Below are 25,649 nucleotides of genomic sequence, written 5' to 3'. Positions count from 1 at the left end.
ATCGAGTGAATCAAATGGCTTTAGTGCCATGGTTGTAAATAATGGCGTGCTCCAGATATTTCATAAGTGGTGTCACAATTTGAAAAAATAGATAAATGAATAAATTACTATAATGATAAATGGTACTTCCTCCGTGTCAATTTAGATGATGAAGTTTGACAAAGTTTAAGGAAAAAAAAGAAAGACTTTTGAAACATGTGATCCTAAAAGCTTAAGGGATAAAGCTTTGTAGGGTCATAACTTTTTTGTGGCTATAAAAACTTTTCATTAAAGGTAAAGTGGGTAAAAATAAAAAGTTTAAAGTTAGATTATTTCCAAATATAAAAATGTGTCATTCTTTTTGGAATTGAATTAATAAGGAAAGTGTATCATCAACACATGGAATATCATTTTTATATTTATCCTTAATATTTTTATTTTTCTTATAAAAATTTTCAACAAAAGCAGTACTCCTATTTGCTAAATGATGCTTTTCCAAAGTGGTGGGTAAAAACTATCAATACATAGTTATGGTGAGACGGCTCATCCAATCAATGATATTATGATATTATGGTGTATCTGTTCTTCCGAGCCGACCCCCAAAACTGGATAGTTTGGGTCAATGAGCTTATGTATTCCCCAGTTATTGAGATACTATAAGATTTGAGATGAAAATGTTTAAGTTTAAAGCTTTCTTAAATATTTTCAGAGTTCAATAATTTATAATGTTAACACCCCATGCTTACACCAACCCAATAGAAGCACAAAGTGGTGCCTTTCCATTTAAACAGTAATTCAACATCTAAACTTCCATATTGACTAAAAGAAAAGGAAAATGAAAACTAAACATCCACAACAATGTAAAGATCAGTATCAATTAATGATGAGACATCCACTTTTCCTACCACCAAAAAATCCCTGGATTGGCCATATTGGTTCTGTGACAACCAAAATATAACATCAACAAAAAATCCAGTATAACAAGTAGGGTCTGGGGATAGTGTATACGCAGACCTTACCCAGGCTATTTCCTTTAGACACTCGGCTCAAGTAACAGTGAAAGCAAGATATAACATCCTCAAATACAATATAGGCAGTATTGTAATGGCTCAGAAGAGTTGGCTCTTTCTTTAGGTCCTAGCAGGGGAACCAACCAGGTTAGAAATTCTTACAGCAGGTATGTGTTGCATGCAGAACGTAAGCAACATATGACAGTCAATTAGAAGATTCAAAACTCCAGGAAAAAAAAAATTGATGTCCTAAAGATTCCAAATACCATCAAAACTTCCTTTAACATTACCAAAGTAGCAAAACTCATCTACACTAGATATTTTTCTCAATAAGGAAAAACGGCAAAGTTCCACTAAGATTGAGCAGTGTCCATCGGAGCGATCTAACATCAGCTGCTATCTCACTGGTCACCAGGCATGCTCTTAATGATATCAGAATCACCTGAGTGGGAGGAAACAGAAAGTACTTTAAACGTCAAAACAAAAATTCATGTTTAACCAACACTAATTGAACAATCAAGAGCATAAGCATACCTGGATCAATGATGCTGAGGCAACAGACTCTGAAATACTTACCACATGCAGTCCCCAAATCTACGTTGTCTGAAACAAGAAGAGATATTTAGTGGAAGAACCATAAATATACAAGAGTTAGGGTAACTAAAGTTATTCAAGGACTTGCAAAGAACAATATGCTAAGAATGCTCCACAAACAACTGCAGTTTACTACTGAGAGAGGTGTTAGCCCTCTATAAACCTGGAAAGAAACTCAGTTTCTATTATTATTATTCTTTAATCCATTGAATTTCAAGCTATAAGAATAAAACACATGTAAGACGAGAGAAGTAACCAACAAAAACACAGATATTCATATGCATGGCACTAAGCTTAAAGAAGAGCAATATTCCGGACACTTTGATTTAAAGATTGGTTAGTCAATCTTATACCCAACAAACTCACATTTACCCATAACCCATCTCATCTAGCAGGGCTTTTTCTTTTTCTTGCATTGCATCCCTGATTGTTCAATCTTAGACATAATACCATTCAATCAATCCAACAACAAAACTTAGGACGTATGCATTCCAAATATGATAACATTATAAGGCCTTTGATAAGCTGACCACTTTTAAAAGGGAAATATGAGTATAACATTTCCCATGACTTGAGCAAACGTAAGAGACATTCAACCATAACTCTAAATAAAATGACACTTCTAATTAAAATGGAAACATACAAACAGAAGCAAATTACTTCACAACACCCATACAGAGTTAGGCCCGAAGGAAGCATTAAAGGCAGCATTTAGACATCTAAGAGAGCATAGACAAGAAAACTCACTTCCATTGTAGTGGTGGACTCCAATCTTTGCCAACATTGCATAGTACTCTATCTCAGACTTCCTGAGAGGAGGGCAGTTGTTGGCAATGATGACTAGTTTGCCTGCAATATGAAAACCAGAATGTACAACCCAGTTACATCACAGGTAAGTTAACTCCCTCTCTTAACAGTCAAAATCCATAACCTACAGTAACCTAAGGTCCTTTCCTTAATAAAACTCATAGCAACCCTTCTCCAAAACAAATGCCTCTCGCGAATAAAAGCAAATGACTAAAAAGTACATGCAGTGGCTTTCCTCTGAATCAATATTTTTAATCAACATTGTCATCACAACAAGGTTTTTTTTTGGAATACTCTTTATTTCTTTTTAACTCTTCTTCATCTTTCTTCATCTTTTAAGTTTCCTAATTTCAAGGACACACACATACACACCAAGTATGCATGGGGACAGAATCAGACGAGCATACTCTGAATCTAGTACATACACTGCCAAAACAATGACTTCTCATTAAATGATTTAGCTAGTATTATCTTAATTGAAGCTAGTTCAACACTAGATCCAACACAAAAATGAGCAATCTGCACTTCAATCAAAGAAAGATAATATGATACTAAAATTAGATGTGTTCTCGTATTTCTAACCTGTCATTCTCTTTTGGGCAGAGGTAATATTTCAACAATGCAATTTGGTCATACACAAGTTTACTCAATCTACAGTACAGAATAACTAATCTACTCGTACTCAACAACTAGTTCCAAAAATGCACAATATTCAGCTGCCGATCATGCTTTTAACCACCTTAACAAAAACAAAACACATTTTTGCCTAAAACAAGAGCATAGACTAAGTGTACCTTTGGAGTTTCTAAGAGTTTTGAGAACAGTCTTGTATCCCAATGTGTATTTGCCGCTCTTCATTACCAGAGCCAGCCTGTTGTTAATGCTTTCATGAGTCTTCTTCTGCAATTAATTAACACATGAAAAACAAATGCTTTTCAGATCTCTCTCTCTCTCACACACACACAAATATATAGATATATCAAGAGATTCTTACGGTTTTCTTTGCAGCAACCATGGTTGGCTCTGGACTGGAGAAATGTAGTCGGAAATTATAGGAAGAGGCAAATGCGTCGACGGCGGTAATGAAGGGAGTTTTCTCCTATATAACCATACAACAATAACTGGTGAATTCGCTAGGGTTTTAGAAGAACGAAGTTTTGGTGGGCCTGTAGTTTTAAGGCTTGTCTAACACTGGTCTTTTTGTAGTTTAAATATAGAAGAATTAACCCAAATAGCCGTTTATCTAACCACCTAAACTAAAAACAGCCCATTAATATAGGACCCCAAGTTTGAGATTTCCTGTTCTGAGCCCATTAGATTATTTTTCTCATAATAAATGTAATTGTGTATTTGTGTCCCTTTATTCTCGGGGGATTTGCATCTATATCAAGTTTTTGGGTCACATTTTAACCTATACCCGCTTTGCAAAAAAAATTGCAAACGTACCCACTTTTCGGGTAACTTAAGGTATACGGGCCTGAAGTAGCAAAAATTTATGTCTCAAGTTTGAACTTCAGAAAGTTTTGCCTAAAGTGTAGCCTTATCAAAGCAAAACTTCAGATATTTTTGCCTGAAGTTTGGCCTGACTTGCAAAGGCAATCGCGCAAATTTTAGTTCATAGTATAATGGAAAACTTCTGCTCAATAATTGCTGAACTTCAGCAATTTTGGCTGAAGTTTTTGTTTTGTAATTGCTGAACTTCAGCATTCTAGGAGCTGAAGTTTGTTTAGTATCTGCTAAACTTCAGCATTTTAGGAGCTGAAATTTGTTTAGTATTTGCTAAACTTCAGCTCCTAAAGGATGCACTTCAGTTCAATAATTGCTGAACTTCAGCAATTTTGGCTGAAGTTTTTATTTTGTAATTGTTGAACTTCATCATTCTAGGAGCTAAAGTTTGTTTAGTATCTGCTGAACTTCATCATTTTAGGAGCTGAAGTTTGTTTATTATTTGCTGAATTTCAGCTACTAGAGGATGCGCTTCAATTCAATAATTGCTGAACTTCAGCATTTTTGGCTGAAGATTTTATTTTGTAATTGCTGAACTTTGGCATTCTAGGAGCTGAAGTTTGTTTAGTATCTGCTGAACTTTAGCATTTTAGGAGCTTAAGTTTGTTTAGTATTTGCTGAACTTCAACTCCTAGATGATGCACTTCAGTGCTTGGGTCCTTCTGGGTAATATTTCAAGCAGTCAACTTGAACTTCCCGTCGTCCATCCTCATACCAGGAAGGAAGGTATCAGTGGGTTCATCAAAACTTTGCCATAGTGGCTTCCCTAATAAATCATCAATTAAACCAAGTTTCCTGAATCCAAGAGCTTCGCTTTATGTGAAGAAGATGCACGTGTGCCTACTCGTGTTCAGAAATATGAGTTCTTTGACGAGTCCAATACTTTGATATTACCATCATCAATAGCGATAATGAAAAGTTCAGCTGATAAAAATGGAATTGGGTAGTTCTTATTGGCAATCCACACAACCGTTTCGGGATTCACTTTGTACCATATGAATAATAATATCATCTAGAGAAAAGAATAATATCACCCGAAGAAGAAGAAGGGGGGAAGGAGGAGGAGAAAGAGGCCTGAAGTTGTTTAAAACGTGAGTACAAGTTAAAACTTTTTTAAAAAGTGGGTATAGGTTAAATGAGGGCAACTAAATAGGGCGCCCCGTGCAATTTTTACTTTATTCTTTTAGGATCTTTAACAAATTGCCGACCAATTTTACTATACACAGATTATATATTGATTATATAAAATTAAACACATATTTTATATATATATATATATATATATATATATATACACACACACACTACTTTTTGCTAAACGATATGGTTAACACGTACACGTTCCCACATGTCATTATTCTAACAACAAGGAAAAAATATTCAAATTTCACTAGACAATGCAAAATTCTTCAAGTGAGACATTGACATTACAAAAGAGGCACACTTATTTCCTTATTGATAATAATTATTAATTGGGTCTAACTAGCATTTTAAGTTTTTGATTAGCACATCATGCAACCACTTACAGCTTGGTTGGATGGTTGTTTCTCGTATCGTATTGTATTGTTATCCCAAAACTGTACACAGGTAAAATCGAGCTCATGGTACACCCCGGCTTCCGATACGCTAAACCGAGCTAGAGACACGATGACAAGGGACCGGAATTGAGGCAAGGGTCTGATCGAGTCAAAATTCGGGGGCGTGACACCTGCTCTCGGGAATATCGGGGTCATGATCCGGGATCGGTTCAAATCCCAAAGGACTTCGGAGAACATTGCACGACCAACAGTAAGTCGTAATATCCGTGACCGGCCGGATATTACGGCGTGAATCTTGGCATATATCGATAGAGAACCGATGATCAGTTAAACAGAAGAATTTTTACCTTTTATAGAATTATACTTAGGGTAAAACTCCACTACTATATAAAGGGGGTGTGATTATTCATTGAACACATTGTAACACACATCCTAAAGCAATATACTATTATTTTTATTGTTATTGAAAGCTCTTATTCTCATTCATCAGTTATGGCCATTGTGAGTCCGAATCGAGGGTGGATATTTCATTAAGGCTGGAATTATCCTCCTCACGTGGTTTGAATTTACTACATCTTTATTTATTTAATCTGATGCAATTTATCGTTTGTATTGAATTAATCAACGTATCCTTAAAACCACTTACAAATTTAATTGTTATCCATTTTTTAGAGTAAACAGTTTGGCGTCCACCGTGGGGCTAAGGATAATAGTGGCAATTTGATATAAATTTTCATAACGCACCATATTCTATACTTGTTCTTTGAAGTGTCTTTAGTTTCAGATCAAAATTCAAAATGGTGGACTCCCAATCTTCACCTCTAAATGTGGGTGCTGAGTCTGATCACCGCGGCGAGAACAACAATTCGGTACCTAGTAACGAGGTGCCACCTGTCAATCCCAGCAAAGTTTCGGTCGTGGACCCGATCGACGCTAGCTCACATATGGCCATCAATGTGAATCTGCCTACCGATCCTGAGAACAACATTCGCGGGGAGTCCGATCGGCAACCCAGAGTTCACACAACGGTGAAGGAGATGAGATCAACTTGCGAATGATCTTCGAAATGCTACAGGCCCAACAGGCAGCGATAGCCCAACTGCAGAACCAAAGCCGCGCCCTAGCAAAGTTGAGCCTGAGCCGTCACGGGAAATCCCTCGCATAAACAAACAAATCACGAAAAGGCCTAGTGAAGCTGAACCCGGGACTAACCCCAAAATCATAAAAATGCTCGAGGAACTGACAAAACGGGTAGAATCGGGAGAAAAGAAAATCGAAGCCAATAACAAAAAGATGGAAATCTATAATTCGAGGGTCGACCAAATCCTAGGAGCACCACCGATATTGAAGGGTCTGGATTCCAAGAAGTTTGTTCAGAAACCTTTCCCTCCGAGCGTAGCTCCGAAGCCAATCCTAAAGAAGTTATGCATGCCCTAAATTCCTAAGTACAACAGAACAACCGGCCCAAATGAGTATGTAACCTCCTACACGTGCGCCATCAAAGGGAAAGACTCGGAGGATGATGATCGAGTACGTCCTACTGAAAAAGTTCGGGGAAATTTTGTCAAAGGGAGCTATGATATGGTATCACAACTTGCGACATAATTCTATTGACTCGTTTGCCATGCTTCTAGATTCTTCGTGAAAGTGCACGTCGTGGCCATTGTAACGACCTGGCTGGTCATTTTGAGAGTAATAGCCCTGATCCCTTATTTATTGCTTCCCCCGTATCCGTTTCTGCTTATGTGACTTGCCGAGAAGTCTTATTTTTTGTTTCGGAGTGTTTTGGGACACTTAGTTCCTAAAAACTGAAGCTTAATTCTTAGGATTTTGACCGTAGTCGGAACTGTGTAAAGACGACTCCTAAATGGAGTTATGTCGGTTCTGTTAGCACCGTTAGGTAATTTTGGACTTAGGAGCGTGTCCGAACTGTAAATTTGAGGTATGCAACTAATTTAGGCTTGAAATGGTGAAAGTGGAATTTTTGAGAAGTTTGATCGGGGTGTGGGGGGTTGACTTTCTGATATCGGGTCGGATTCTGATTTCGGAAGTTGAAGTAGGTTTGTAATGTTGAATATGACTTATGTGAAAAATTTGAGGTCAATTGGACGCGGTTTGGTATTATTCGGCATCATTTTTTAGAAGTTGGAAATTTCGAAGTTCATTAAGTTTGGATTGGAGGGTGATTCGTGTTTTTGTTGTTGCTTGACGTATTTTGAGGGCTCGACTAAGTTCGTATGGTGTTTTAGGACTTGTAGGTATATTTTGTTGAGGTCCCGGGGGCCTCGGGTGTGTTTCGGATGCTTAATGTTTGAATTTGGACTTAGGCAAATGGCTGAAGCCATATGATATCTGGTGGTTTCGCACCTGCAGTGAGGAGACCACATGTGCGTACTCGCACGTGCGGATGAAGGAGCGTAGAAGCGGGAGTTGAGGAGATGCCCAAGGGTCGCAGGTGTGAGGGAATTTTTGCATCTGCGAGCCCACAGATGTGCTTGAGGTTCTGCATATGCGGAGAGTGAGATGGAGGGGAAGATCGCAGAAGCGGATCCTTGTCTGCAGGTGCGTACACGCATGTGCGACCACTTGCTCGCAGATGCGGACCCAGCCCCTTAAGTCATTTCCACACCTGCGAGGTAAATTCTGCAGGTGCGGCATCGTAGGTGCGATAGTATGTCCGCAGATGCAGAAGAACTCGGCAGAAAATGGGATTTCGAGGGTTTGAGTCCCATTTTGATTTTGGGACTTTGAGAGCTCAGTGTGAGGCGACTTTTCGAGGTTTCTTCAAGAAGATTGATGGGGTAAGTAATTCTAACTCTGATTGAACTATATTTCATGAATCTATTGCTATTTTTATCATCTAATTAGGGATTTGAGTTGTAAATTTGGTGGGAAATGGTAGAAACTTCATAGGCTAAAATTTCGAGTTTTGGAAGGTGATTTGAGATTGAATTCGAGTAATTCTTGTATGGTTGGACTCGTGAGTGGATTATGGGTGTAATATTTTGTGACTTTTGTCGGATTTTGAGACGTGGGCCTAGGGGCCGGTTTTAGCCTCTTTCGGACTTTGGCTTATAATTTCGTATTTTTCTTTTGGAATTGATTCTTTTAGCCTATATTAATTATATCGTACTCATTGTGGCTAGATTCTGGGCGTTTGGAGATTGATTTGAGGGGCAAAGGCATTACAAAGTAGGATTTTGCGCGGTTTGAAGCAAGTAACAGTTTTAAATCTGGTCATGAGGGTATGAAAACCCAGATTATTGAATTGTGTGAGTATTTTGGAGGTGACGGGTGTGTGGGCGTGCACCGTAGGAATTGGGACTTGGTCCATTCCGTGAAACTATAAAGTTGAATAACTTGTTGCTAGCTATATGCTCACCCTGTGTTATAGAAATTTGACTGCAAATCATGTTAGAAATTATGCTTAGGCTATGTGATGGTACTGTTGGGACCCGCAGAGGTCGCGTACTTGTCGAATTATTTGCTAATTGCCATCTTGTACTCAGTCATGGTTTTACTTGCGTATCATATCTTAGTCTCTTCTTGATTCTTGTTGATACACTATGTTATTTTTGTTTGGGATAATCTTTGTGATTTCCGAGAGCTCGAGAGACTAGAGAGGTTGATGACTGAGTAAGGCCGAGGGTCTGTTTGTGAGGTATTGATACTATAGCACGTGAGTTGTCCGTGCAGTACGAGAGTTGTCCGTACGGATCGACATATTGATACTATAGCACGTGAGTTGTCCGTGCGGTTATAGCGCTTGGACTGAAAGGAGCCCTTCCAGAGTCTACACACCCCCAGTGAGCGCATGTACCTATTGAGTATGAGTACTGAGGGCTGAGAGTCGAGTGATTGAGTTGTTATGACGAGTTGAGTGACTATTGCCGTGAGATACTATACTTACTTTTCCATTTGTTGATGCACTTAGTTGCTATCTGTCATTGTTGTGAAATTTCTGAAAGATTTTATATCCGGATTACCTGCACTTTAACCGTATAAAACTGATATGACTTAAACTGATGGATTTAAAAATATGTCTATTCTTTGCTGGAATTATTAAAAATGAACTGTAATTGTATAGCTCGTCACTACCTTCTCAGTTCCTTATTTATTTTTGTTACTTACTGAGTTGGTTGTACTCACGCTACACCCTGCACTTCGTGTGTAGATCCAGGTGTTCCCAGTCGTAGCGGGTGTTGATATTTGAACAGCTAATTTCGGAGACTATCGAGGTAGCTGCATGGCGTTCGCAGGTCTTGGCTCTCCTTCATTATATTATTCGCATCTCAGTTCTTATTCCTTAGCTATTGTATTAGACTGCTCCTGGTATAAATGCTCGTGTACTAAGTGACACCCCGATGTCGGGCTATTTTTCCGCACTTATATTTTGGGTTTTATGCCATTTTTATCTAATAGTTGTGTGAACCATGTCACACCCTTTTTATGCCTCCCAAAATGATAATGTGTGTTATTGATGGTGGGTTAAAGAGTTTCTCCAATTAAAGTGACAAACTTGAATAGGAATTATTTTATTTACAGAGTCGCCACTTGGAATTGATTTTTTAGGTGTTCCAAGTCACCTTTTATTTGAATCCCTAGTCCAAGGAAGATTTGACTCTATTATTATGGGTCTGCAAAAATAAAGTCCGGATAAGAAATTTTGTTGACCGGGGAAAAGGTGTAAGGCATTCCCCAAGTCCCGTGGTTCTAGCACGGTCGCTTTATTGACTACAACTTGACTTTGATTAAATTTAGACATAACATGATTTATTGGTTTTCATATTTTATCTATCCATTTTTAATTACTAAAATATGGAATTATCTTTGAAACGAATCATGTGTGTGTAAATCTGTTTTATTTAGTGCGCAAAAATCAAGTCATGCGTACGTGTACACAATTAATCGCGCTTTATTAATTATCAAGATTGTTTGTCCAAAGTCGCACGAACGAGTACTTTGATTTTTATTGGGAATCATAATTATGTCACGCGAACGTGTATGGCTGTGATGTTATTTAAGCTTGACGGGCTTTAATTTTAGGCCCAACCTTATTCTATCCGATACTTTAAGTTTTAAAATCCAATACTTTCAAATTTCAAAATCACTACATTCAATGATCTGTGAGCTTTAATCTATGGCCCATTAAATATCTTAAAGACAAATTTAAGATAAAAACCTCTGCCTACATCTGAGGCCAATCGGCTTCACTTTATTGCTAATGATCCATTTTTATTTCAATTTTCAGCTAGACCCCCATAGCCCAATGACCAAATATTTACAATATAAAATGGTCTAGATGCTAAACATTCCGTAAAAATAGAGTAAAAGAATGACGATATAACGCCTCAAGCAAACATGTAGTATTGATGCTTATTAGGCCAATTCTCCAAATGTAAATCTAACATTTTGACATACTACCTTGAGTTAAAGGACATGATCACATGGATAAGAAATATGCTAACTAAACTAATAATGAAACTTAACAACTAAATCGGAACAAAACAAACAGTAAGAAAACACACCTTGTTCACATGGATTTCACAAAAACATGTATTCATAAACATAGTAATAGAACAAAATAAAATGAAAGAAGTAAATCTCACAGTGGACCTTCATAGAAACGAAAACTAGTTACTGTCAACCGGACCCCAATCGGAAGCCTCGAACGGGACATGACCACTCCGCCGATGGACTGAAGCGATAGAAACGGGAGGTGGTCAACGGTGTTTTGAGCTGATTTCTGGAGTTGTTTTAGCTGGTTTTTTGGAGTGACCTTCAGCTGATTTTGGTTAGTGGTTTAGGGACGATTTTCAGGGCTTTTCAGGGGTAATTTCGGGGCTGTTTTGGAATGTTTTTTGCCCTTTTTTTCCGGAGAAGCCACGACTTTGTTTTTCTTTTAGAGCTAAAAGCTCTGCCCCTTTTTTTTGTTTAGGAAGACCTCTCCCCTCCTTCTGTGTAGGTCTTTACTTGAAGGAAAAATAGGGATATGTGGGTTGTGAGTGAGAGGACAAGCATGGGGGCAAGAATGGGGGACAAGGTAAAGTGGGTGGGGATAAACATGGGGGACAAGTATGGGGGACAAGCCTGGGGGACAAAGAAAAGTGGAGTAGGGACACGCCTGGGAAAATGGGAGCGGAAAATATTCAAGCACGATAAAAAATTAGGTGCTCACAGCATGCCCCTCTTTGCTTGAAAACATTAAAAGTTTTCAGGCAAAGATAAAGTGAGCCATGTGACTAAATTTTGACCAGTATCGTTACTCAAAAGAGGAAGAAAATAAAAGAAAAAGGTGCAATCGAGTCCTGGTTTTGGACAACCTACATATCCCGAGTTATAAGGGAATCAGGTCGCGTGTAGTTCAAGGAAAGTGATGGAATGATGAGTTGGAGAGTCGAGTGATGTTCCGTCGAGGCACCGGTCTGTGGTCTTGCTATTACATCAAAATTGAAAGAAACTAAACAAACTTATCAACTATGAGTTACAAGATTCCTATCTATAAGTCTTTTGAAGCTTGATCTTGAATCTTGACTGGTTGTTCATGCAAACTCTGATTTGAACCTTGATGTTTGCTAGCTGTAAGTGCCAGTTCATTCTTCTACGGCTTCTTCTGAGCAAAACGGGAAATGTGAAGCTCATAACTTCAGTCATGTCTTGAATAGTCCATATCCTTTCCATCTGCTTCTGCATTTGGATTCACTTCTTTTCATTTTCTTTTCTTTATTCTGGATTGAGACTTCTTCTTTTGTTCATCTCGAACCATGTGCCTCGAGGTAAAACCTGCTCAGTCATCACAACAAACAAACGAACGAAATTTTTTTGCCCCAGTTTTCACTAGGAAAATTTCGTGAGTTATTGTAACAAAATTCTAAACTACTTGTTTATTGAAAGCAATAAAAAAAATGGGAATGGTGTATCCTGAAAAGGTCATGATCCCAAAAGAATGTCTCAACTAAGTATTGGTGTACCTTATGTTAGGAAAATATGGCAAGGGAATGGGATACCATATATTGGCAATGATATTAGGGAGTGGTGTACCATGCATTTAAGCTCAAATCAACTAGGGAATGAAATATCCTATGTTGGAGAACACAACTAGGGATTTGTGTAAGCCTATACTGGTAAGGAGATCGGGGATTGGTGTACCCTATACTGAAAAGGAAATATAATCAGGGGTTGGTACCCTGTATTACTGAAAAGAAATATAACCAGGGATTGACGCCCTGTATTACTGAAAAGGAAATGTAACCAGGGGTTGGCGTCCTGTATTACTGAAAAGAAAATGTAACCAGGAGTTGGCGCCCTGTATTACTCAAAAGGGAATGTAACCAGGGGTTGGCGCCCTATATTACTGGGGGGAAAAAATGTTGAATCCCCTTGGCGAAAAAGTTTTACTTGGGTTAAACTATGAAAAACAAGACTGGACAAAGAGTACTTTTACCCGGATTAAACCAAATTAAGCAAACCTGGGTGAAGAGTACTTCTACCTGAAAATATGAGCCGGATCCCCTAGGCGAAAAAGTTCTACCTAGGTTAAACTACGTATAATATCCTGAGCGAAGAGTACTTCTACCCGGAACTATGAACTGGATCCCCCTAGGCGAAAAGGTTCTACCTGGGTTAAGCTACGAAAAGCAACCTGAGCGAAGAGTATTCTACCCGGAACTATGAGCTGGATCCCCCTAGGCAAAAAGGTTCTACCTGGGTTAAGCTACGAAAAATAACCTGGGCGAAGAGTACTTCCACCCGGAACTATGAACTGGATCCCCTTAGGCGAAAAGGTTCTACCTGGGTTAAACTACGAAAAACAACCTGAGCGAAGAGTACTTCTATCCGAAACTATAATCTGGATCCCCCTAGGCGAAAAAGATTCTACCTGGGTTAAACTACGTAAAACATCCTAAGCGAAGAGTACTTCTACCCGGAATTATGAGCTGGATCCCCCTAGGCGAAATGGTTCTACCCGAGTTAAGCTACGTAAAACATCCTGAGTGAAGAGTACTTCTACCCGGAACTATGAACTGGATCCCCCTAGGCGAAAAGGTTCTACCTGGGTTAAGCTACGAAAAGTAACCTGAGCGAAGAGTACTTCTACCCGGAACTATGAGCTGGATCCCCCTAGGCGAAATGGTTCTACCTGAGTTAAGCTACGTAAAACATCCTGAGCGAAGAGTACTTCTACCCGGAACTATGAACTGGATCCCCTAGGCGAAAAGGTTCTACCTGGGTTAAGCTACGAAAAGTAACCCGAGCAAAGAGTACTTCTACCCGGAACTATGAGCTGGATTCCCCTAGGCGAAATGGTTCTACCTAAGTTAAGCTACGTAAAACATCCTGAGCGAAGAGTACTTCTACCCGGAACTATGAACTGGATCCCCCTAGGCGAAAAGGTTCTACCTGGTTTAAGCTACGAAAATGGAAGGTATGGTCAGTAATGATGCATGCTGCAAATAAAGGAAAGTTGAGATTTCGCGAAAACTTACCTTTGGTGACATTTGCCCTTTGAAAATAGCCATTCTGCACTGCTTTGATCCTGCTTCAAACAAAGAAAAATTTGTGAGTTTTTAAAGTGGTGGTCGGTTTGTGGCCTTGATGCCCTTAGTAGTGTGAATTCACCCCTCCGCTGTCGAAGAAATGATTTTGTCAGTGTGATACCGAGGTTCCCGAATACTCTGTATTGCTTTCTAAATACATTGTCTTTCTGACGTTGCCCCTAGTTGTTTCATACCCAGATGTCCATGGTACCGCTAATCCTTGTCCCTAAGGCAAGGCAATTTTTCTTTAAAATCAAACTTAGTTGTCTTTCACCTAGAACCAATTTCTGTCTGTAGTGCTTATCAACTTTTCCCATGAAGCAAGTCTTGCTTAGGCGACCTTTTCAATTTCTTTGAGAAACTTTGTCCGCCTTATCAAAAGAGATCACAGATGGATTCCTGCCTTCGTCAATGCCGTATATGCTCCAAATTGTACTCGGTATTACGGGAAAACTGTAGACAGTTTTGCAGCCATTTTTGCTTTGCTTTTGATGCAAGATTAGACCAAAAGGGAATCTAAGAAAAATTATGAAAAAGAATAGAAGAGCAATTGGAAGTAAAAAAGGAATTGTGTCTAAATAAAAGGTGTCCCTTTCGGGGAGAGAAATAAGGAGACTTATCTGGAGATATGTGCCGACTTCAATGAATCATGACATGCATTTTGGACTGGACGCCTGATATGTCTGAGCTGTCTAATTCTCAAAATACATTGCAAATGTTCATCTTCAAACTGTCTTAGTTGTGCTCGTGCCGGAGCATGGAAGACCCACATCCGGCTTGTAGCGCCCTTTGCGGGTTTTCGCTAATTGACCTCTCTCATTTCTCTAATCACCGTCGCCTTACAGTGCCCATACAGGTTTTCACTGATAAGACTCTCTCATTTCTTACTAAGATACGACACGCGGAAGGTTGGCCAATGCCCCTGGCATGGGGACTTCAAATATTCTCAAAGATCGATCAGAAGTTCTAAATAGGAAAAGGCAAAAGGAAACTTGAACTGATTTTACAACTTTTGGAACTGTTTCTACAGGAATAGAAACCGTAAGATAAGAACAAACTTCTACCCCAGTTTTGGAGTATTGGGAATATGGATTTTTGTTGCAATGGGACTGAACCCAGGGTAAGGCTGCCTACGTATCCTTTCGGAATCAGGTCGGACGTAGATCAATGACTCAAAAAAAATATTGTTTGACTTCTTCTTCTTTTCTTTTCTTTTCCTTACACAGGTTCCAAAAAATGGAAAACAAGGAAGAAAATAACAGATTAAAAGGAGTAACAAAAGGGTGATACTTGCTTGGAATAGCGAGCAATGGTAACCTTCGTCATCTCGATCTAAGAAAATCATGTGTAGAAATTCCACAGTGGGTATATATCAGACATAATATCTTTTGACTGCATCTGCATTAATAGTCATGTCTGGTACCTGTCCTTCTTCATCTACCAAGTGCAAGGCCTCTTTTGGTAACACTTTCTTGATGATGTAGGGTTCTTTCCAGTTTGGGGCGAACTTTCCTTTAGCTTCTACTTGGTGTGGAAGAACGCGTTTCAGAACGAGTTGACCTACCTCAAAGTACCTTGGACGCACTTTCTTGTTGTAAGCGCGTGCCATTCTTTGCTGGTATAACTGGCCAAAGCACACTAATGCTAGCCGTTTCTCGTCAATCAACATTAGTTGTTCTAATCGGGTCTTTACCCATTCTGCATCTTCAATCTCCGACTCTACAATGATCCGAAGAGAGGGAATTTCAACTTCAGCCGGTATTACAGCTTCTGTCCCATATACCAACAGATAAGGAGTTGCACCAACAGATGTGCGAGCAGTCGTGCGGTATCCCAGAAGAGCAAAAGGCAACTTTTCATGCCATTGTCTCAAGCCTTGGATCATTTTCCTAAGAATCTTCTTGATGTTCTTGTTCGCCGCTTCAACGGCTCCATTGGTTTTTGGCCGATAAGGGGTAGAATGGCGATGCATAATTTTAAATTGCTCGCATACCTCCTTCATCAAATGACTATTGAGATTGGCTGCATTGTCAGTGATAATAGTATTTGGGATACCAAAGCGGCAGATGATGTTGGAATGAACAAAGTCTACCACTGCTTTCTTGGTGACTGCTTTGAAAGTGACGGCCTCCACCCACTTGGTGAAGTAATCAATTGCAACCAAAATGAATCTATGCCCATTTAAAGCTTTTAGCTCAATTGGCCCAATAACATCCATTCCCCAAGCAACGAAAGGCCAAGGAGAGGATATGGGATGCAACTCCGAAGGTGGCGAGTGAATCAGGTCACCATGAATCTGGCATTGGTGACACTTGCGAACAAAACTGAAGCAATCTCGCTCCATTGTAAGCCAATAATACCCTGCCCGCAGAATCTTCTTCGCCAAAACATATCCATTTATGTGAGGTCCGCATACCCCCGAATGCACTTCACTCATGATCCGCTCAGCTTCTGTGGCATCTACGCATCTCAACAAGTTCAAATCTGGGGTCCTTTTGTACAAAATTTCCCCATTCAGGAAGAAACCGCTGGCGAGCCTCCTTATAGTTCTTTTTTTATCTCCCTTGGCGTGCTCTGGGTATTCTCTCGTTTTCAAGAATCGTTTTATATCATGATACCATGGTTCACCATCTGGTTCTGTCTTAATTGTATTGTAGTAACGGTGTTGATTCCGAACTTGGATTTCTAGTGGATCGATATGGGTGTTTCCCGGATAAGGGACCATCGAGGCTAAAGTAGCCAAAGCATCGGCTAGCTCGTTGTGAAACCTGGGAATGTACCTAAACTCGATGGATTTGAATCTTTTGCTCAAATCTTGTACACATTGTCTGTATAGAATAAGCTTGATGTCTCGAGTCTCCCATTCGCCTTGGGCTTGCCGGATAAGCAAGTCAGAATCTCCCATAACCAATAGTTCATGCACATCCAGAGCGAGGGCCATTTTCAAACCCATGATACAGGCTTCGTATTCTGCCGTATTATTGGTACAGAAGAACCGAAGCCGGGCTGTTGCAGGGTAATACTGTCCAATAGGTGAGATGAGGATTGCCCCGATCCCAACTCCTTTGATATTGACAGCTCCATCAAAATACATTTTCCATAGAGGGTTGTCGTCTGGAACTACTTCCTCTATTGAGTTGACCTCTTCGTCTGGGAAGTATGTGGTAAGTGGCTTGTACTCATCTTCAACTGGATTCTCTGCCAAATGATCGGCCAAAGCCTGTGCTTTCATCGCGATGCGAGTGACATAGACGATGTCAAACTCTGTGAGCAGGATTTGCCATTTTGCGAGCATGCCGGTGGGCATTGGCTTTTGGAAGATATACTTCAGAGGATCCATTCTGGATATGAGGTAAGTAGTATAGGCCAAAAGATAATGTCTCAACTTCTGAGCGACCCAAGTCAAGGCACAACATGTCCTTTCTAAAAGGGTGTACTTAACCTCATAATTGGTGAACTTCTTGCTCAAATAATATATTGCTTGTTCCTTTTTGCCTGTTGCATCATGTTGCCCCAGAACGCATCCAAAGGAATTATCCATCACCGATAGATATAAAAACAAAGGCCTACCAGGTTCAGGTGGGACCAGTACAGGGGGTTTTGATAGATAATCTTTGATCCCGTCAAAAGCATTTTGGCAATCGTCTGTCCACTTGATTGCAGCATCCTTTTTCAGCAACTTAAAGATGGGCTCGCACGTGGTTGTGAGCTGAGCAATGAACCTACTGATGTAGTTCAACCTTCCGAGCAAACTCATGACCTCCTTTTTGTTCTTCGGGGGTGGCAGATCTCGAATGGACTTTATCTTAGATGGATCCAATTCGATGCCTCTCCAACTGACTATAAAATCGAGGAGTTTCCCAGATGGAACTCCAAATGCACATTTGGCTGGATTGAGCTTAAGGTCATACCTTCGAAGCCGTTCGAAGAACCTTTTCAAATCATTCACGTGGTCAGCCTGTGTCTTTGATTTTATGATGACATCATCTACATATACTTCAATCTCTTTGTGCATCATGTCATGAAAAATGGTGGTCATGGCCGTCATGTAAGTTGCCCCTGCATTCTTTAAACCGAATGGCATGACCCTGTAACAATAGGTACCCCATGGAGTGGTGAAAGCGGTCTTTTATGCATCACCCTCATCCATTAGAATCTGGTGGTACCCAGCATAGAAATCCACGAACGACTGTATCTCATACTTTGCGCAATTATCTACAAGAATATGGATGTTCGGCAAAGGAAAATTATCCTTCGGACTTGCTTTGTTCAGGTCTCTGTAGTCAACACAGACTCTAGTTCTTCCATCTTTCTTTGGCACGGGCACAACATTTGCCACCTAGGTGGTGTATCGTACAGCTCTGACAACATTGGCGCTCAATTGCTTCATTATTTCCTCTTTGATTTTATTACATGTCCGTTTTAAATTTACGTTGCTTCTGTTGGACTGGTGTGAAATCAGTATACGTAGGAAGCTTATGAACAACTAAATCGGTGCTTAAACTCGGCATATCATCATAAGACCAAGCAAACACATCTCTATGCTCAAATAAAAGTTGAATCAAGGCATCTCTGGTTTTTTGTTTAGTGTGAATGCTTATATTTGTTTCTCTGACTTCTTCATGACCTCCGATATTAATTGGCTCAGTTTCATTGAGGTTGGGCCTAGGCTTATTTTCAAATTGTTCCAACTCTCTTTTTATTTCATCAACAACCTTATCTTCATCATATTCGACCTCTTGATGCATTATTTCGAAATTAGACAGCTTTTTGAGATCTGGGCATGAATTCCGCATGCATGTCATGTTATTAAAGCCGGCATTAACAAAACTGAAATGGAAATAAAATGGCAGGAATTAGGAAAAGGAAAATATACAAAATTTAATAAGAAACTGAACTGCATTTCATTGAGGTTGAAAGGATAGAAGGGTTAACGTCAAAATAAAATAATCATACTAAGATATTTGGATTACAACCCTGAAAGTAACCCAAAGTACAAAAGAAAGAAGTTGCAAAAGGTCAACTACCAGGACTCCTTCCTTGTGGGGAGAGGAGTTGCTTCCCAGTTATTGAGCATGGTTTCTGGGCTAATTAGTTCCATATCGGCACGACTAGTGCCTTCACCAGCCTGGATCATATTCACTTCAGAAAACATCTAGCTGAGGCCATGGCAAATTTCATCAATGTTTGCATGTGCCGAGGAATTTTGAACTTGTTTGAATCGTGGCTTGACAAAAGTGCAGAAAATGTAAGGGATAGGTTGCTGCAAGACCCACCCATACTTTTTGCGGTGCTTGGCTTTGTCTTCGTCTGCTTGTGTTGGCCTGAAGCCTAAACCAAAAGTACCTCTGTTACTGAACGGAGAAATAGGTTCTGAAATTCCTTGTAATGATGCCCCCAAACCTTTTCCTGGCTCATAACCTTGTCTCATCATAAGTGCAGCCACCATTACAGATGTGGCGGAGAGACGCGGATGTAGAATGGGTTTTCCTTCCTCAACATGGTCCATAACAACCACTTCGAAAGCCTGATAGACAATAGACTCACATCCTTCCTTGGCCTCAATACATGGGATTAACGGGTCTTTATAAATGGATGACTCGTCTTCTCCGTGAACAATAATTTCTTGCATGTCGTGCTCGAATTTGAGCATCTGATGCAAGGTGGATGGCACAGCTCGGGCCGTATGAATCCATGGCCTTCCAAGAAGAAAGTTATAAGAAGTTTCCATGTCCACTACTTGGAAGACGATTTCAAAATCAACAGGCCCAATCATCATGGTGAGGTTGATCTCCCCAATGGTATCTCTCGCTGAGCCATCAAAAGCCCGGATGCGAACATTGCTGGGTCGGATCCTGTCTGTATTGATCTTCATACTGTGCAAGGTATAGAGGGGGCATACATCTACACTCAAGCCTCTATCAACCATGACTCGCTTCACATAATGCCCCTCACATTTGACAATCAAGTGCAAAGCCCTATTGTGACCGGATCCTTCCTCAGGAAGTTCATCATCAGTAAAGGAAATTTTGTTCACCTCAAAAAATCTATTGGCCATCTTCTCTAACTGATTCACGGTGGTATTCTCTGAGACATGTGCCTCGTTCAGGATTTTGATTAGTACACGGGCATGCTCTCCTGCGTGTATGAGCAGAGATAACAGAGAGATTTGGGCAGGAGTCTTTCTCAGCTGGTCAATGATTGAGTAATCCTGAACTTTCATCTTTTTCAAAAACCCCTCCGCCTCTTCTTCAGTGACCGGTTTATTTATTGGCATTTGACCTTCTCGGATTTGCTTAGCCTTTCTCAACTCTTCTGGAGAGTAACACCTCCCTGATCGAGTCAAACCTCCAGTTTCCCCCACTTCTTCTATGATTTCCTTGCCTTTGTAGGTTACTACAGTTTTGTTGTAGTTCCAAGGGATGGTTTTCGTATTTGTTACACGGGGTTGTGTGGAAGGCTTGATTATGATCGGTTCTATTATACCCGTCGTATCGTCCTGATTCTGCTTTGTGATGGGGTGACCTCCAAGGACGTATAACTTTGGGTTTGGAACATTGGAGCGAACTTCCAACCTCGAGATTTTTGGAACAAATAAAGTTGCCCTCTCTGATCTCTGGGCGCCTTTCACAATCAACGGTGCATCTAGGCTTGGACTTACTTCCAGTTTGGTTCCCTCCTGAATCGTTACCACTGTCATTTCTGCTCGACCAACCGGCTTGTATTCATGATCTCAACCAATCATTCCCACAAAATGAACATCATTGTGTACTGGCAATGGGTTATTGGTCACATTAGGAGGGTCATCACCATTCGTGACTACAATCAATTTTTCAACAATGAGTCTTTCTATGGCTCTTTTCAGGGTCCAACAATCATCAGTGCTATGCCCCGGAGCACCTGAATGATATTCACATCTAGCATTTGCTTGAAATCCGTGTGAATCGGGATGCATATGGTGGGGAGCGATGGGTCCAATCACGCCCATCTGCTTCAACTTCTGGAACAGACTAGAGTATGATTCAGCCAATGGAGTAAATTTTTCCACCGGCCTCTGCTCTCGACCATAATCCTGCCTAGGATGAGCATTGTAGGGTGCCCGAAAATTTTACTACTGAGGTTGGGGGAATCTTGGAGCTGGTGCCCGTACCTGTTGATTGGGAGGACGAGCATATGATTGAGCATTAAACACTGTATATTGTGGCGGTCCCACAGAGTACTGAGGAATTGGCGGGGGATAGTAATGTTGAGGGTAGCTGGATTGCCCCTGCTGAACTTGCACATAAGGGTGCGATGCCCCTCTTTGAACTTCCCTGGATCCCGAAGTCATCATGGACCCTTCATCTCTCTTCTTTCTATTTGCCAAACTTCCCGACCCATTTTGGATAGCTTGGATGGTGGCTTTGAGAGCAGCTTGACTTACAATTCTGCCAGTCTTGAGGCCATTTTTGACCATTTCTCCTATTTTGATCGCTTTCGCAAAAGGTCTACCCATTGCGGACATCATGTTCTGAAAGTAATCAGGCTCTTAGGCCTCTAGAAAAATAGTGATCAACTCGTGGTTATCCATGGGTGGCTTAACTCTAGCTGCTTGCTCCCTCCACTTGATAGCATACTCCCTAAAGCTTTCAGTCAGCTTTTTCTTCATATTGGACATGGAATTGCGATCCGGCGCAATATCTATGTTGTATTGAAATTGTTTGACGAAGGCTTGGGCCATGTCGTCCCAGACATGCCAGTGAGAGATATCTTGGTCAATGAACCATTCGGAGGCTTCCCCCACAAGACTTTCCCCAAAATAAGCCATCAATAATTCTTCATTTCCACCTGCACCCCTCAGCTGGTTGCAGTACATTTTCAAATGGGCGATAGGGTCACCGTGTCCATCATACTTCTCGAATTTTGGGGTCTTAAACCCTGGTGGCAAATGGATGTGAGGGAACATGCATAGATCACTGAACGAAACACTTTTGTGACCCCCTAGTCCTTGTATGTTCTTTATGTTCTGTTCAAGACTTTTCATTTTCCTGGTCATCTCATCCGGCTCTACCGTCTTGGCAAGCTTTTTATTTTTCACTAGTGACTCGTACTGAGGAGTCTGATTATATGGAGCCGAGACCCCGAAAGCCATATTTGGAGAGTAGTATTGGCCATCATAAGCATGAGATGGTGGCTCATTGATTGGCCTCGTGATAGGAGGTGGAGGCGGGATTGTGTATGCCGGTGCGCCAGACACGACTAGAGGAGTGTTCCTGACCGGTGCGACTGGAGGTCGCACATTAGAAGTACCAGGAGCAACATGGAGGCTATAGTTTGGCACATACCCTGGTGGTAGGATGTGGTCACTCGTTGCATGGAGCAGTGGTTGAGTAGCCAGGGGTACGGTGGAAGTTCCCTCTGAGGGACCACGGGGTGGAGGCTGACCAGACACCCAAGCTTGATATACATAAGACAATTGCTGTCTCAATTTTCTTATTTCCTCTGACTCTTGTTCAACTGATTGACCCTGGGGGTCGTCACTGAGCAGCTCGATCTCATCATCGTTGGCCATTACTACGGCTCCCTTAGATCTAGTGAAGTAATGGTGTGTTGCCAGTTTCACCACAGACCAACCACCTTAAGCTTAACATGTAAGAGACATCAAACGTGTTAGGGTTAAGCATTTTATAGATATGAAATCACACATAATGTGCCATGCTCCTATTATTGTCACTATTTCTAACATGCTTTTGAAGGCGTCATGTTTCATTACGCTCTTATTTTCTTCTCATTATTTTTTAACTCACGCCTCATTTTGATTCCTCATCTTAGATTCATTGAAAAATATTTTGATCGAACCTTTTATGGGTTGCCTACGTATCATGTCGCCGCATGAATCAGATCATTACGTAGTTCAGGGGGAAATAATAACAATTTTGATTTATTATTATTATTATTATTATTTGTTTTTTTCAAATTGACTCTAAAGACATAAATATGACTGAAAATGCGACAAATATAAAATTAAAAATACGACAAATGCAAAATGAAACTAAAAACTAATTGACTGCACTAAAACTTTAATCTTCAATGGCATTCTTTCTTAAACTGATATCATCAATGGTCTGCATCCCTTGGCCTCCACTCTCCCCCCAACATCTCGTACAAATTCTAAAAAACTCCCGGCAATTGTGGAACGAGGGCACGTGCCTGTTGACCAACTTTCTCATTGTTTAGATGACGATGATCGTCACGAATATATGCCGCTTTCTCTGCCAATTGAAGTACTTGCTCTCTAGGTTGCCCCATATTCACGTGACAATTCTGCAACCATATCTAGGTAGTGTTGAGGGCATTACCCATCTCAGTCTTGCGTCCCTCGTATTTTTCAATACGACAATTTAGTACAGCTCTCTCAATCATCCACTGACGCCGCTCTACCTCAAAATCTGCATGTTGATGACCTCCCTTATGCCTTTTTATTTCTTCCAATTGTGAAAGAAACTGACCCTTTGAGCGTATCCAATGGGCCCTTTCTCTTTCAAACTGCTCTCTCTGCTGATCAAACTCCAATTGTTGCTGGTGCGCATCCTCTTCAATGATACTCAAGTCTTCGTGCAGCTTATGCATTTCAACATTGTTATTTGCCTCAACTCTTCTAACTAAATCAATAGTGCTTGCCAATTCTTCTTCTAAGCGGGCCGCCTCATTTTTAGCATGCTTTAGATCTTTATCCATTCCTAGTAAGGCCGATTGATAATCTTTCTCAATATTTAAACGAATTTGAGCGACTCCGGCTTGCAGTTGGGTTGTTGTTTAGTTATGGTCATTCGGGAATGTTCCAGTTCCTCTTTTAACCTTTCTATAGCTCTTTGATCATTTCTCCTCCTGTTGGACCCTTCAGGACTATCTCTAAGTGACGAAGGGTCATGAAACCAGGTAATATATTCATGGCTCACATCTCCATGATCTCGGTCTTCTACCATATCATTCAACTCCGAGACTTTACTTGCATACCAAATTTTCATAATTTCTTCTTCGTCATGAGGTTGATCTTTACCAAAATCATAACAGAACTTGCTCCTATCTCGTGTTGGTGGCACCTCCTATAGTCGTGCAAATTGGCGCATTACCCGAAGTGGAGCATAAGCCTGAACACCATCCAATCCTATGAGTACCAAGTAAGAATGGTATGCAGACTCATAAATGACCTCTTTAGAGGAGAACCAATCGTAATTCCAAGTGATCCGTTTGGCAGACAGAGTAAGAAGTAGTACTTTTCACGCGCCAATCCCTTCTGGTAAGTCACATTCATCAATTCTTTCATGGTGATCATAAGTATGATTGGGCCATAGCTCACTAAAATTAGTGATCGTAGGATGACGATATAAATGCTCCAAAAACCATATCTGTAACAAAATATTGCAACCATCAAAGTTTCGCGCGCCCATTTTACATCTAGTTAAAGCACGGAAAATGCAAGAAAGAATCATAGGGACCAAAGTATAATCACCCCCTCCTGAGGTCAAAGCCTCAACTACACCTGCCAAGCGGATGTCAATGCGTCCCTCTCTTTTCGGGAAAACTACACGCCCCAAAAAAGTGACCATAAATGCAAACCTTCTATGTACCTTCCATGTTTTCTTATCTTCCTTTGATTTTAATTTTCCCCCATTCCTTTCGAAATTGCATTCTAGGCCATACAACTGAAACAAAAAGCCCAACTTAACCCATTTGCTTCCTAGACCTTCATATTGTCCGTAATTTATGTTCAAAAGCTTCAGAAACCTACCCTCGTTCACATTTTTTGGTACTATGGGCCTTTGGCGGCGAAGATTGCGGCCCCACCCCTGGAAATGGGTGATTTCCTCCAAGGTCGAAGTCATTTCACAGTCGGTAAAACGGAACACATTGTTTTCAGGATCCCAGTGCGGAATCAAAGCTTCAATCACATCCCTCCCGGGCTTTATCGTAATCATGTGAACCAAATGTCCCAAGTATTTCTTTATCTGGTTTCGCTCATATTCCTTTAAGTCTCTCCACCAATCCCACAACAACTGTGGTATCTGATCGACAATGAGAAAATCTTGTATCCCTTCTCATCTGGGCCTCTTTTCAGATTTACCTCTTTCTCCACTCATGGTATACCTATCTAACCAGACACGAGATTAGGCTTTGATCAAACATATTATTGACACACAAAAATTCTGATTTCTCGGATTTTGACTCTATAAAAGAATATAAATAAATAAATAAATAAATAAATAAAAGCTAAACTGTGGGACTATAAAAAAAAATTGGATTTAGTATTTTTTTTTGATTTTCTAAGGAAAGAATTGTAAATAGGGAATTAAGGAAAAGGAAAATATTTTTGATTTTTTTTTGACAATTGGGGTCGGAACCGATGAGATTTGCCTACGTATCTCATATCCGGTTTGAATCAGACCCGCGTAGTTCGGTAAAAATCGACTTTGTTCGTTCAACTGATTTATGCTAAAGTCGGTCGACATGCAAGCCTCCCAAATAATGCAACAAGTAGCACATAACATGACATAATGGTCTCAATAAGGTACCTGTCCTAAAACAGAACTCGGCCCATGAGTCGAGCGCTGCTAATTCAAATGCACATGATGCAAATAAAGCGTAGCCTACTAGGGATATTCATTACTTGTGGCTTGTTCTTCTAAGTTTGTAAATCC

At 40.5% G+C, this 25,649-nt stretch overlaps 1 protein-coding gene across 1 annotated transcript; it reads right to left on the bottom strand.

Moving 5' to 3' along the window:
• Nucleotides 1-1,084: 1,084 nt before the first annotated feature.
• Nucleotides 1,085-3,573, bottom strand: LOC107770757 (large ribosomal subunit protein eL30). The gene is made up of 5 exons (XM_016590092.2): nucleotides 3,385-3,573; nucleotides 3,185-3,290; nucleotides 2,331-2,432; nucleotides 1,524-1,592; nucleotides 1,085-1,431 (listed from the first exon to the last, which is right to left on the bottom strand). The coding sequence occupies exons 1-5, from the start codon at nucleotides 3,403-3,405 to the stop codon at nucleotides 1,391-1,393; spliced, it is 339 nt and encodes a 112-aa protein (XP_016445578.1). The 5' UTR covers nucleotides 3,406-3,573; the 3' UTR covers nucleotides 1,085-1,390.
• Nucleotides 3,574-25,649: the final 22,076 nt, after the last annotated feature.

This window comes from Nicotiana tabacum, chromosome 22 (assembly GCF_000715075.1).
Source record: "Nicotiana tabacum cultivar K326 chromosome 22, ASM71507v2, whole genome shotgun sequence".
Lineage (NCBI taxonomy): Eukaryota > Viridiplantae > Streptophyta > Magnoliopsida > Solanales > Solanaceae > Nicotiana > Nicotiana tabacum.
The sequence above is the reverse complement of the archived record's forward strand: the minus strand, read 5'-3'. Positions and strand labels throughout refer to the sequence as shown.

Bases quoted from the DNA above. Each gene is read 5' to 3' on its own strand.
- LOC107770757 (XM_016590092.2), bottom strand. From the start codon at position 3,405: ATGGTTGCTGCAAAGAAAACC. The intron at 2,433-3,184 runs GTACACTTAGTC...TTCATATTGCAG, and splicing joins AACTCTTAGAAACTCCAAAG to GCAAACTAGTCATCATTGCC. The intron at 1,593-2,330 runs GTGAGTTTTCTT...TTCTTGTTTCAG, and splicing joins AGTCCACCACTACAATGGAA to ACAACGTAGATTTGGGGACT.